Here is a 14,587-nt window from a genome sequence, read left to right as displayed (position 1 = left end):
GGCCAGAGGGCGAAGGCGTGACCGAAGCCTTTTTCGATGCCGTAGAGGGAGGGGGTGGATGTCTGCTTCGGAGGCGCTGACTATGCCCTCTTCGGTGTGCTGTTCTGGAACATAGACGCCTTCTCCAAAGAGGTCGTCGGGGATCACTGTTGACGTGTGCCATGGTTCTCCTCGCCCTTCGGTCTCGAATGGTCTTTTTGGACCAGAAGGATTTGCACGCCGGACAGTCTTGAGCCTCGTGTTCAGGGGAGAGGCAGAGGTTGCACACCTCATGGAGATCGGTGTGGGGAAATTTGGACCCACATAGAGGACACTTCTTGAATGGAGTCCTTTCCATCAGCCAGGACTGGAGCTTAGGTAGGCCCGAAGGCCTTAGTCGACGACCGGAATCGAAGCCTTCGAACGATGAGTCGCGTCAAATGTGGAGGTCGCGATCGAAAATACCGCAAAAAGGGGAGGATTGCGCGCTGATCAGAAGAACTGGAAACTGTTCGGAACCGGAGTGTGAAGAACACATCCGAGCCAGATAGCGGAAAAAACAATCTGAGGATTGAGCCGAAGCCCATGTGCAATACGATCCAAAGGAGGAGTCACATACCTTGTGACTTCCAAAGACTTTCCAAGAGGAAAAACAACAGTTAACATCCAGGCCCAACACCAGATGGCGATCTATGCACACTGTAATCTGCAGCTCATATGCCTCGAACCTGTAGTTACAGGTAAGTAACTTGTTTTCTTATCCAGTATTGGGTTATCTTTCATAGATTCACATACCTGAATCTGACCTTAATAAAAGATGGCGTATGACCGCCTGTCCAACAGCTGCATCATCTTGTTGAGCAGATTGAAGACTGTAATGTTTTGTGAATGTGTGGACATTTTTCCATGTCGCAGCACGACCTTTTCCAGAGTCACTCCAGCAAACAATGCTGTAGAAGCTGCCACAGGCCTCGTAGAATGAACTCTGGCTTTCCTCTGTAAAGGCTTGTTGGCCTGGTCATGGCAGAAATTAATCGTAGAAGCCAGCCATCTGGCTATTGCTGCCTTTGTCACTGCAGTCCCAAGTGTCGCTTGACCATAGGCCACAAACAGTTGGTTCGATCGTCTGAGGTCTTTAGTTTTCTGTAGGTATAATTTTAAACAGCACTTAACATCCAGAGTGTAATGCTCTTTCAGCTGGAGTGGATGGATCCGGAAAGAAAGTTCTTAACCTTACCGGTTCATTTAAGTGAAATTGAGACGGTACTTTAGGGATCCGTAACATTAGTATGGTCCGTTAACTCACCCTCTTCAGAGGATGTAGCGTCATGGTGCACCTGTTCAGATGGACCTGAAGGATGAGCCGGCGAAACAGGAACCTCAGACTGAGGTAACGAATCAGTAATCCCCGCTGGTGGAGGTGGATTTTCTGGGACAGCCTGTTGTGGGGGAAACCTTTGACAGTAATCCGCTCGCATGGCCTGGAGATCCTGTATGAGCGTTGGAGGGAGGCGACTCATTTCCTTCTGGTGCGACTCCCTTAAAGGAAATCTATAACCACAAGTTCTTCTTGATAATAGTGTTCCTTGTATTCTTCGTCGTCATTGTCTTGACACTTGATGTTAAGCTCACAAGGATGGTGAGCTGTGCCAAATTGTCCCTCATGGTCTTCGTCCTCATATTCCTCATAGTCAACATAAGTTTCCAAAATGTGAGACGGATAAAGTGGATATATTTTACTTTAATCCTTGCAGATGATATGGGTGTTGATTATGAAGGCAAAAGCACGATTGTTGATACTTGAGATTGAGTTGGTAAATTTCGGACTGTCGCTGACGGGCTCTTTACTGATGCAGTCGTAGACCATGACAGTCGACAAGGCAGACGTTGACGTAAACTTCATAGATAATAGTACCTTTGTCGACAGTGGAGGCGTTGACGGAACCTTCGTTGATGGGCTCGACGGAGACTGATTATTTCCTCAGACGATTCTTCAAGAACAGGCTTCTTAGTTGCGATAGAAATCCTAGTAGACACAACAGGCGAAGTAATGGCCGTCGAGACAGTAGCAGTCGACGATTGGGCAGAAGTCACAGAAATCATAGATGATGGAATCAACGTGAGATTTAACCTGGCTTTTACTCAGGTTTTTGAAGTAGAGAGCCTCTAGATTCCTTGACCGCTGTAGTGGGTGGAGACAACGTTGACGCAGAGGAAAGCTTAGGTGACCTCTGAAGGGTCAGAAACACCATGGGAAGTTTGATATTTTCTTCCCTCACTTGAAGAGCTGTCATGGGATCTAGCTCTTTTGCTAGAAGTTGAGGCTGTCATCCTCAGCCGAGGAAGATTTAAGCCATAAAAGCAGTCTTGCCTCTCTAGCCCCAAGTCTTAGTAGGGAAAGTACAGCAGATCCTACAATCCTTCTCAACATGCTTAGGATAAAGACAGTAAATGCAGGTCTTATGCTGGTCATCAACATGGACCCTCTTATCACAAGTCCTGCAGGGTTTAAAGAGAGCTTTCTTGTCAGACATCCTGAAGAGATGGTGTAGAAGTGAGTAGGCACTCAGGGAGACTCCCTTCCACAAGACGTGCGGTGAACGATTGATGCCATGTGTAGCTTTAGTGATGAATAGGTTAGTTTACCTTCTAGCCGGTGTGGTAAGTAACTTAAGATAGTTTTTCCCCTGTAAAAGGTTATCAGGAATCCTTCCTTCACCACAGAGAATCTCTTCCATTTTGCTGACCAACATTTTATAGTTTTAGGTTTTATCGCTCATTTGAGGATGGTCACTATTTTGGGTAGCTTTAAATAGCCAAACTTTACGTCTTCAGGAGCCATGCTGTGACAAATAAGCAATCTGGTTCTGGATGGAATACCTTTCCTTCCTGCACTGACAATAGGACTTGTCTGAATGTTAGTCTGTAAAACCTGCCCTGAGCCATGTTTATGAATTCCGAGAACAAAGTCGGTCTTGCCCACTGTGGAGCAATTAGGGTAAGTGTAGTTGCTGCTCCTGCATTTGCTGATCACCTTGTGGAGTAGGGGTTGGGTGGGGGGATGCAAACTACACTGACCAGTTTATCGAAAGTGCATTACTGAGTGATTGGTGGCACTTGTCTGTTGGCAAAGAGTTGGCATTTTGCGTTCCGGGGATTTGCGAAGACGTCCATTTCTGGAGTTCCCCATTTGTGAAAGATCAGAGTACCGATTGGTTCAGTTTCCACTCGTGAAACCATGAAGCTTGTTGGCTTAGTCTGCCTCCGTTGTCTTTCCCTGGAAGGAGGGTTGCTACCAAGTTTATCTTCCTTTGGATGGCCCAGATCCAGATTTCTTGTGCTAGTTTCGACAGAGGTATTGACTGTCCATCCTGGTTTGTGGATATAAAACAGTGGTTGTGTAAACTGTTCTGATCAATATGGATTTACCCAGAGCTCTTTGAAAGGCTTCTAAGGCTAGGAATACGGCCTTTAGTTCAAGGAAGTTGCGTTGAACGGCATCCTGGTCCTTCCAGACCCCCTGAACCTTGAGGTTGCCTGTGTGCGCACTCCCCCGCCTTCTGTGAGGAGACTGTTATGGTCACTGTATGAGTTGGCTGTATACTAGTAATATATGTCTTTTTCCACCACGCTATCTCTATTTTCTGCATGACAACCACTAGATCTTCCCAACTCCCTGTTGACTGACCATTGATTCTGCAAAGTGGTCTCATATACAGCCTTGTGTACAGTATTAACAGGAAGCCATCCTTCCCACCAGCTTCCCCACTGTCAGAGCTTGCTCTTTCTGGTAGAGTTGGGTCTCCTTCAGGAGCGCCTTTACACGTCCCGCTCAGGAAAGGTTTCCCCGTTTATAGTATTTAGTCTTGCCCCCGGAAGATCTTTTCTTGTTCCGGTTCTGGAGCTGTGCTCGAAAAATCCACTCGCATGGTCACCACCCTGCACAAGTTAAAAAGGGACATGTGTAGAGCAGTATCAATCATCGCACCTTCAGTAAGCATTTGGCAAGTCCAATCAAGAGACACCAAAAGTGGGACAGTCTAACTACTGGTTACATCCCATCTTTCTCTTCCTCCACATCTGCTAGATAATCTGTTAACACCTACACAATGGGTGCACAGCATGTGAAGTTAGAGATCCATGCTGCAAAAGAAACCTGTGTCCTGTAACATAGGTTCATTGCAGGATGGTGGCAGACTGCTTTAGATCAGATCTAAAGATATCTGCCACCAGTATTGGAGTTAACTAGGAGATGATGCTTCAATTTAATGTGAATTAACAGCATCACAAAGCCTGACTTTCATTCCTTCATATTATTCTCGTCCAAAGGATCGCTTTTGGAACAAATCTTGTAAGTGCACAGCAATTTTAAGGAAAACGTATAGTTTACCAGTCGGTGTATTTTGCAGCTTGAAGAATTTTTGGATTCATATCCTGTGCATTATACCTCCTAGTGGTGGGTCCGGAATCTTCTCTAAAAGCTTGCGTCCTACTATTTGTGTTTGTTGGTGGGTATCGACGTACCTCTATTTGGTGCACCTTGTAGATGTATTGTAGACGTACTTCACAAGAAGCTGCCGCCTTTAGACGCCATCTTCAGGTTTTTTTTCTTTAAGGCTGAAATTTACGATTGAGAGAAGGAGTTAGAGGGACTCTACCATGAGTAGTTCCGGGAGCAGAACAAAGTATTTTCATTGATGAACATGGAAAATGTGAGTGCAGGGGGGCACCCTGTACTTTGTGATGGATAAGATACCATTACAGCTCTGCAAGAACTGCCATCACAAGTTCGCAAAGGCGAAACACCCAGTCTGCAATCTACTGGTGGATCATTGCAGCAACGATTGTAACACCTGCGCAGTTTTTGCGTCAAAGTCCCTGGGAGAAAGACAGCAACAGTGTCCCACCAAACCACGCAGGGCCAACATACACCATCCCTGCGACATTTAGGATGGTCTAGAGAAGAGGAGAACGTCGCACAGGGGCCAGAAGCGGATGTCGAAGCAGAGGTCTAAATCTTAGACGCCGATTAGAAGTGCAAGACGACTTCGAAAACTGAGTTGTAAGGCTCTTTTCCTCAAAGATTAGTAGTATCAAAACCCTCTGCAACCGCAAGCAAGTCTAAAGAAGGACACCCTCATATCCCTCGTAAAGGACACCGCAGCAGTACAGACCCCTGAAAGATCCAAGACGTCCAAGGACGGTAGAGGATGAAAAGCTTCTGTGGCGAAACAGGAGGGGTCGAAATCAAAATGACAGCTCGACGAGTGTGATTTCTATTCAAGAGTCAGCGAAATGACCGAGCGAAGAGCTTGACAGCCAACACCAAGAGGTGGAAAATGAGGAACAAAAGGCGAGGCCTAAATGGCTAATCAGCATACACAAATGTAAGTAATGGTTCAGAAATGGTATCTGTTAAGCATTCTAGGACCTCAAACAGTCAAAACTATTTGGATTTTAGGACTATCAATTAAGTTCTGCGGGTGGAATTGAAACGGCCAAAGGATAAAATGCAGGTAAGGGAAAGTACCTTACCTGATTACCACTTCCTCGATCTATCACCATTACACCTCGTTCCACATCTCTGCTCCCAAATGCAGATGCGCTGCTACGGCTAATAGGAACAGACCTCATGTTGCTTGCATTAACATCTCTTCCTGATCGCTCAGTCCTCTCTCCTCTGCAAAATACATGATTAAATAAAATAAGTGACCAACTGATCAAACAAAACAGACCCATTTCACAAACACTCGATCATCAATTTAAAGTCTAGTGGTAGCTTAGTGCTCACTTTCACGTGTCTTGTTTTAACTTAGCTTTAACTTTGCTTTAGCCAGATCTAAAAATAGTGCATGTGGTTTCATGGTCAATCGAGCTAGGGGTTTGAAGAGCGGTCAGCCACATGAAATGCATATCAGAAGCCAAAATTTACCTGAGGTCTCGCTTCTCTACAGAAATGCCAGCTTCAGTCTTCCAACTTTTTCCTCGCTGTTGAGATGAGCCTGTATCCCTGGGATGTCTTCCATGAATACCGGCGCTGTTTATTCTATTGTCACTTCTAGTCACAACAGGTCGATCAAGCACCACTGTTCTCCTTTCATCTTTGTCTCTCACTTCTCTTCTGTCAGTGTCACGAATATCATTTCTCTGAGGTGCACCATCATTCCTTCTTGAATCCGTGAAGGCTTTGGTATATCGCTCAAATCCAGCCTCTTCTCTTCTGGCACTCGAAAGTGTTTTCTTGGGCTCATTTTGAGCAACAAAACGTTCGTGTCTATTAGGGTTCAAACATGGTACAATAAAGAAATTGAGTTAGTACAGCATACATTCCTCAATTTAAAAGAACCGTTGTGAAGACGTATTAAGCAAGAAAATGTACTTTCCTGCAACATGGTTGTAGGAAACTGGGTTCTTGTTGCAGTACTCCACAACTTTGAAGTTTACTGGGTCCTTGCTAACCAGGTACCCAGTACCAGTGTTTTCCGAAAACTGTACCACTATTGCAAACTTCAGTTCCCATGCGCTACGTACTGAGGTACCATATACTATGGACTTACAGGGGCGGAAGAGTCCCCTAGCGATCCCTCTCAAAGGCCACGCTACTGCAGCTTGCATGCCTTGGTGCATTGAAAAACGACAAAGTTGACATGGCACACTGCCTGTGTGCCATGCCAAACAGCACTGCTTAAGATATAGGTATCCAAACCAGATCAGATGTTACCTGTATACCAAGTTGAGACCTGGGTGATAAGTGTATAAAACAAATGACAACTTCGCAACAGGTAATATTTGAAAGATCTTTATATAAAACCTGCACAATAGTTGCAAAAAAGGAAAGACAGGGAGGCTTGAATGGTTGCTAGAACAAAGCAAGGAGCAGTCTATTTAGAACAAATAGAAAAATGCAGTAACAGCACTATTTACATTAAATGTGAATGTAACCCATACAAGACTTGTATACATATGTGCTCATGAAAAACAAAGTGAATGGCAAAAGTGACAAGTGGAACAGCAAAGAACAGTGTAGGAAAAACAATAGTGATAATATCTACAAGAAAACTTTGGTTCAGAGTCATGCCGTGTGCTCTCCCACAAAGAAACCGCTCTCCAGTTGGACCTCTACTCACTACAGGTCTCTACCTAGACGTATTCACAAGTCCCCGGAAGTCCTACTCATGACGCCGCTCCCATACTGCTATGAACTACTGATACCAGAAGTCCACCACACAACGCTGATCGATTGACCTTTACCCTACTCACAGGATGCCTTAATTATTCTTTAGCTAAACCTGCTCCTAGCTTCTGGATTAGATCCCGTGCACCCCAGTTGGCGGTGCCTCTCTCCCACCCCCTCCCACCTACCCCCTCACAGCATTATGGCAGGGTACACTATACAACAAGCGAGCCCCACCTACCGACCCCCAACACAGTCGCCCGATACTTCAGGCAAAGTATCGATGACTGCGCCAAGACTCTGGCACCGATCAGGAAACCTTCAGACGCACCAACAGAAGGACCATCTGTAAGAAAGTGACTCTGTATATACTGTTCCCAAAAATAGGTACAGTGTTCAAGGAGTCCCCAGAGGTTTGGCAGAGGCTAAAGTTAGATATAACCTTACTCTCTAAAGTGGTAGCTTGGTCGAGCAGTAAGGCAGTATCAGAGGACAGTGTAAAGCATTTGTTGTACACAATCAGTCAGCAAATGGTCTCACACACTCAATAACTGAACTCTAGGCCAATGGTTTATATATATATAAAAAAATATATGCTTGTTTTATTTTAAAACCAACAATAGGTATCAAAGTACGAGTTACTTACCTTCGGTAATGGTGTATCTGGTAGAGACGATTCTAGCCGCAGATTCCTTTCACGTAGAATTATCCCCAGGCGCGAGTCTGGACCCGGAAAACGTTTATGCCCAGAATCCCTGCAAGCCGGGGAGACTGCATCACGTGACTGCATCACGTGACTCCGCGCACGTGACGTCAGGGAGGTCACATAAGTCCCACCCCGGCGTGCCTACGTCAGCTTTCTTCTGAGAACTTTTCTGCGCCACAACGCGGAACCAGCAGACAAAACAAAGTATAGGAACAGTGTGCGAAAACAGAAAAAAGGAATGGTGAGGAACACCAAAAAGGGCAGTGCCTGGCACTGTAGTACCCAAAGGCAGGGAAAGAATAAAGAACAGAGCAGCAACCCTGCCAGTACAGAGACAGCCCCCCACCCCCCCTCCCCGGAGACAAGGGACATATGTAAAAATGTCACGATAACATGCAACAGGACCACAACCCCAACCAAAAACAAGGAAGGGGAACCAGTCGGAGACACAGGTGTGAAAAGGGTCATCTTTCTTGCATGGTATGCCCCCTCTTTTTGCTGAACGTACTTTAAGTGTGCCCTGGACTCCTGCCAATCAGGTGCCCAGAGCCTATGTTCCTTCCCTAAAACCCAAATTGGCAAACCCTGCGAACATGCCAGCCCCTGGTAAATGGTACCCTAGGTACCCAGGGCCTTGTGAACAGGGAAGGCTTCTAAGGGCTGCAGCACTCATTGTGCCACCCTTAGAGGCCCTGTACCCTAACACAAATACACTGCCCTTGCAGGCAGAGTGTCTGGGTACAGGACAAAACAGTCGACATAGCACACATCCCTGTGTGCCATGCCCACAACATACACTGCCCTGGCATACATCAGCCACCCCTCTAGCGGGGTGCCCTATGTCAGTGGTGTGGGCACAGGTGCATGAGCTCTGTGCCCCTAAAGTACCCAGGTCCATTCCTGGGCACTGTAAGTGCAGTGCTGCCATTTAAGAGTATATGGTGCTGGGAGATCGTCAACACGAACTCCACAGCACATGATGGCTTCACTGAAAACTGAGGAGTTTGGTATCAAGCTCCTCAGCACATTAAACCCGCACTGATGCCAGTGCAGGATTTAATATACAATGCACGACAGAGGGCATCTTAGAGATGCCCCCTGAACCTAACCTACAATCCACGTCTGGTCTGAGGGGCTGCCTAGGCTGCCACACAGCAGACATGTTGCTGGACAAGTGGGTAGAGAGCCATTCGCTCTTGGACGCACATCCTGGGATGGGCAAGGGGAAGCTTCAAAGGCATGCCGCCTTTGTGAGCTTCTCCAGGCCACTTGCTGTACCCAGCAACTGGCCCCTACCGGGCCTCAACCCCCACTCTGGCGGGAAGACTGCCCGGAAACCCCAAGGAAGGACAGGGTGTGTGCCAGCCTCTGCCAACCCCACCCCTCAGGTGGGGTAGGCGCGGTGAAGCACGTCCCTGGGCTCTTGCCATCTTGAAGATGGGGAGCCCTGCCCAATCAGGACTAGGCCACTGCCCCCCCTCCTACAGGAGGGAGACAGGATAGGGGGTGTTCCCACCCCAGGGCAGGGACCCAGTGGACCCTGCCCTTTACCTACCTGTAACGCCCCTAAATTTAGTATTTATGGGCACCCTGAACCTTCCTTCCTGAGATTCCAGATTCCAAAACAGCAGAGAGCAGCAAGAAGAAAGACGACCTGCCGTGCAGCTGCTAAGAAGAGGAAGACACCAACTGCTTTGGCCCCAGCCCTACTAGCCTGTCGACCCTGCTCCTGCTAAATTCCGGCACCTCTTTTGGCCAGCAACCTCACAAACCACGGAGGACCTGGCTACCTTGTGACTGAGCACCTGGGACTCCCATGAGCAGTGGCTCTGCTGAAAGCAAGTATCTAACCCCTGGCATCAGCCCAGAACCGTGAACCCTGCGCACACTGCACCTGCCAAGCCTGGCCTGTGCTGGAGTGGACAAAGACCCCAAGGACGTCCCCCCGGCGACTGACCCCAAATCCGGCACCCAAGGACCCACCTCGACGCCTGAAGCCTCAGAACCAGGGCCCCCCTCCCCCAACAACCGCATCCAACAGAGGGTAAGATTTCCCGACACCAAAAGGCACCCCTGCACCCGGCGCCCTGCGGCCCCCTGTGCCCAACTCCTGGGTAACTACCTACCCTCCAACTACCCAACTTACCTCTCGAAGTGGTGGTCACACATGAAGAATCTTCGTCCGAGCTTGCATCCTTTGTTCGTCCTTGAACTTTTCCATAGCAATCCATTGAGCACCCAAAGGCTCAAAAGCACCCTGCACCAGCCGCCCGAGTGGCCTTTCCCATTTGCCCTGAGCAACTGACCAGCAGTGCAGCTCCCACAGACGCATGGCCTGCTAGTCAGCAGCCACCAACCAAGGGCCCCCTGCCTCCCATAGGATAACACTGGGCCTAACTCACTGTGCACCCGGCCGCCCCAGTGCCGCTGAGGGTGCAACAACTGTACTTATCTGACCCTGGGTGACACCAGAGTCTATGCCCAGAACCTTAACTCTACCAGTCGAGTACTTACCCAAAAGCCGATAACTCTTTTCTTCCATAGGGTAACATTGACTGCTTTTTCTTGAAATTTCTTCAAAGTGTGGAGTTTCTAAACTTTAAAATATTCACCTAAAATCAACCGAGTAACGAAAACGGAAATACTCACCCGCTATTAGGAGAGATCCAAGTGCTGGATCTTGGTGCCCAGCACGGACCCTGAAAAGTACTTACGACCGTACTTGCCACTAATTCAATTTTCTCCCATAGGAAACCATTGACTGTTTTTCTGTGAAATTTCTTCCAAGTGTCGACTTTGCAAACTTAGAAATATTCCTTAAAAATCGCTTAGCCAACTTAAAGACAGTTTCTCAACTGCTTACAGGTGGTACACTAGTGCTGGATCTAGGATCCAACCCTGACCTAGAAAAAGTAACCATAACCCCACTTACCTGCTAAGTGAATTTCCTTCCATAGGATAACATTGGTAATTTGATGAGAAAAAGTTTCAACTGTCAACTTTTAAAATAGCAAAATATTGCTTAAAAATCACAACAAACTAAAACAACTTACTAGTTTCCAAGACTGCATTGTATAACAAATCGTACACTGGCCTCAGTATGGGTTTATTATGCTGAGAAGTTGGATACCAGGCTATCCAGATTTCACTAAAGCCATTATGGTGCGGTGGAGACCATATACTTGTTATGGCTTTATTGCACTTACAATGTCTAAGAATGGACTTGGACACCGTAGGGGTACAGGGCTCATGTACCTGTATCCTCACCAGTAGCATAGTGCACCCAGCTAGAGGGGGTGTCTTACTTATAACAGGCAGTGGGTTGCAGGCATGGCACCCAGGTATGTGTGCCATATCCACTCTTCACCTTTCTCTGCACCAAAACATGCAGCCTGCAATGAGAGTGTGTGTGAGTGTCAATACAGGACCTCTAAGGGCCTCCCCTGGTCACAGTGCCATTGGTACCCATGGTACCTTTTACAATGGACTTACATGTGGCCAGAGATGTGCCAACTGGGGGTACAAGGTACAGTTTTGGGGAAGAAGACATGCCCTGAGAACCTGATTGGCAGGGACTCGGGCACATCGTCAAAAGTGCGCTAGAAATCTGTCAAATTGAGTAGTAGTAATTGGGGGGTGTTTACTGCAACAGAAACCCAGTTTGCTACAGCCAGCTGGCAGAGTCCAGTCAGCACACTTTTTTTCCAGTGGGCATCTCCAAGATGCCCTTTAACCATTTATAATAATTAATTTAACACTGGTATCAGTGTGGGTATTGAATATGCTACTTACCAGTATGCATCTGTTCTTGGCATGTAGGGCTGCTGACATTCATATCTGAGCATAGATCGCCGCCTAGTGTTGGGTCCAGATGTTTGCACGTTGTTGTCCTGGAAGAATCTTCGAAGTATCCTGAGATAGGCGACTCCTCCCCTGGACCACAGTGCGCATGGGCATTCTCTCCATCCTCAGATTGTTTATCGCCATTGTGGCAGTGATGGAGTAGATACAGAAAATGATGGCCATGCTATACAGTAATTCTGAGATCTGCAGCTGCTACAGGCGCCGGGGAGGAGGGTGGGCGATATGAATGTCAGCAGCCCTACATGCCAAGAACATAAGCATACTGATAAGTAACATATTCAGTTCGAGGCATGTGGGCTGCTGAATTCAGATCTGTGCATAGAATACATAGCAGTACCTCCCATTAGCGGCGGCCACCAGTGCCAGCTGCAGCGGTCTGAAAAAGAGTTTTGAGAACAGCCTGTCCTAGAGCTGCCTGCTATTTTGATTGCACATCTACACAATAGTGTTTGGTAAATGTATGTATAGTGGACCATGTGGCTGCTCTACATATATCCTGTAAAGGAATGTTTCCCAGGAAAGCCATGGAGGCCCCTAACTTACGTGTTGAGTGGGCTCGTGGGGGAATCGTTAATGTGCGTTTAGCCTTTTGATAGCAAATTTGAATACATTTAACGATCCATCTGGCTATACCTGCTTTGGAGATGGCATTGCCTTTGTGTTGTGGAGAAAAGGCAACGAAAAGTTGTTTGGTCTTCCTAAAGTGTTTAGTTCTGTCTATATAGTACATGAGGGCTCTTTTGACATCTAGTGTATGGAGCATTCTTTCAGCGACATTTGTCGGACTCTGAAAGAAAACAGGCAGTTCAATAGTTTGATTCACGTGGAACCGCGATATTACTTTAGGCATGAATTTGGGGTTGGTGCGTAGAACAACCCTGTTTGCGTGAACCTGTATGAACGGCTCTTGAATGGTTTGTGCCTGGAGTTCACCAACTCTTCTTAACGAAGTGATTGCCACTAGGAAGGAATATGCTACTTACCAGTATGCATCTGTTCTTGGCATGTAGAGCTGCAGAGTTGTACACTTAGCATAGATCGCCATCTGGTGTTGGGCCCGGATGTTTGCAGTTTGTTTTTGTTGTTTGGACAGTCTTTGGAAGTCACGAGTTCGGTGACTCCTCCTTCGGTCCGTACTGCGCATGGGCTTCGGCTCCATCCTCAGATTGTTTTTCGCCAACAGGGAAATGATGGAGCGTAGTAATAACAGTGAGAAACCCATGTGTGTTGTATCTAAATAAGATGGACTGGAACGGATACAGGTAGCCGGGGAGGCGGGTGGGCGTGTACAACTCTGCAGCTCTACATGCCAAGGACAGATGCATACTGGTAAGTAGCATATTCCGTTCGAGGCATATGAGCTGCAGATTGTACACTTAGCATAGATTATATAGCAGTACCCAACCCTAGCGGCGACCACCGGTATCCGTTGCAGCGGTTTGAAAAAGTGTCTTTAGTACAGCCTGGCCCACACTAGCTTGCTGCTTGGAATGCACATCTACACAGTAATGTTTTGTGAAAGTGTGCGGTGTTGACCATGTGGCTGCTTTGCAGATGTCATCTAAGGGTATATTCCCTAGAAAGGCCATAGAAGCCCCTAACTTTCTAGTAGAGTGGGCTTTAGGTGGAACAGATAATGTTCTTTTTGCCTTTTGATAGCAAATTTGTATGCACTTTACAATCCACCTAGCTATCCCTGATTGAGAGATGGGGTTGCCTTTATGTGGTGGAGAGAAGGAAACAAACAATTGTTTAGTCTTCCTGAAAGGTTGCGTTCTTTGTATGTAGTACAGCAAAGCCCTCTTAACATCCAGTGTGTGTAAGGCCCTTTCTGCAACAGATTGAGGTTGTGAGGGAAGTGATAGCTACGAGGAAAGCCGTTTTCCAGGTGAGGAACTGTAGCTCACATTTATGCATTGGTTCGAAGGGTGGACCCATTAGCCGTGTAAGAACTACATTTAGATTCCACACAGGGGAAGGTGGTGCCCTGGGAGGAATTACTCGTTTAAGGCCTTCCATAAAGGCTTTAATAGCGGGCACTCTGAACAGTGATAAATGCTGTCTGTTTTGTAGATAAGCAGCAATCGCTGCTAGGTGTAGACGTATGGATGAATAGGCCAGGTTACACCTGTGAAGATGGAGCAGATAGCATATGATGTGCTGTATGGATGCATCTAAAGGGTTGATTGTATTGTTACGGCAGTAAATTACAAATCTTTTCCACTTTGCGGCATAGCATGCTTTAGTGGTAGGACGTCTGGCTTCCATGATAATGTTCATGCAATCAGGGGGAAGGTTAAGGTATCCAAATTCTAAGATTTCAGGAGCCAGATCGCAAGGTTGAGCTGAGCTGGGTCCGGGTGCCTGATTTCTCCATGGTTCTGGGTTAGGAGGCATGGGGACAGGTGCAGTTTTTGATGTGGCACCACTGATAGCTGTAGTAGTGTGGTGTACCAAGGCTGCCTGGCCCATGTTGGGGCTACCAGAATGAGTGTGAGGGAGTGCTGTTGTAGCTTCCTTACCACTAACGGAATTAGTGGGAGAGGTGGAAAGGCGTATGCAAATCTGCCTGACCAGTTCATCCATATCGCATTGCCCTTGGACAATGGGTGTGGGTATCTGGCGGCGAAGCTTGGGCATTTTTTTGTTTTCGTGGGTGGCGAAGAGGTCTATCTGAGGATGCCGCCACTTTTGGAAGAATGGGTGAAGAACGTGGATGCAGTTCCCATTCGTGTAGTTGTGTTTGTCTGCTGAGCAGATCTGCCACGGTGTTTTGTACGCCTGGAACGTGCTGTGCCAGGAGAAAGATGTTTTGGGGAATTGCCCATCTCCATATGCTCTGGGCTAAGCGGGAGAGCTGGGGA

General features: G+C 47.2%; 1 protein-coding gene across 5 annotated transcripts in view; it reads right to left on the bottom strand.

The window, feature by feature from the left end:
* Positions 1-14,587, bottom strand: part of SLTM (SAFB like transcription modulator) — a 280,914-nt gene that overhangs the window by 90,070 nt on the left and 176,257 nt on the right. For all 5 annotated transcript variants that reach the window (XM_085643750.1, XM_085643749.1, XM_085643748.1 and 2 more), the window contains 2 exons: positions 5,912-6,253; positions 5,515-5,659 (listed from right to left, as the gene is read on the bottom strand). In XM_085643750.1, coding sequence (XP_085499876.1) covers positions 5,515-5,659; positions 5,912-6,253 — 487 coding nt within the window. The remainder of the gene's footprint in view (positions 1-5,514; positions 5,660-5,911; positions 6,254-14,587) is intronic.

The sequence above is a fragment of the Triturus cristatus genome, chromosome 3_1, assembly GCF_964204655.1.
Source record: "Triturus cristatus chromosome 3_1, aTriCri1.1, whole genome shotgun sequence".
Taxonomy (NCBI): Eukaryota; Metazoa; Chordata; class Amphibia; order Caudata; family Salamandridae; genus Triturus; species Triturus cristatus.
Note: the sequence above shows the minus strand (reverse complement) of the source record. Positions and strands in the feature narration are given on the sequence as shown.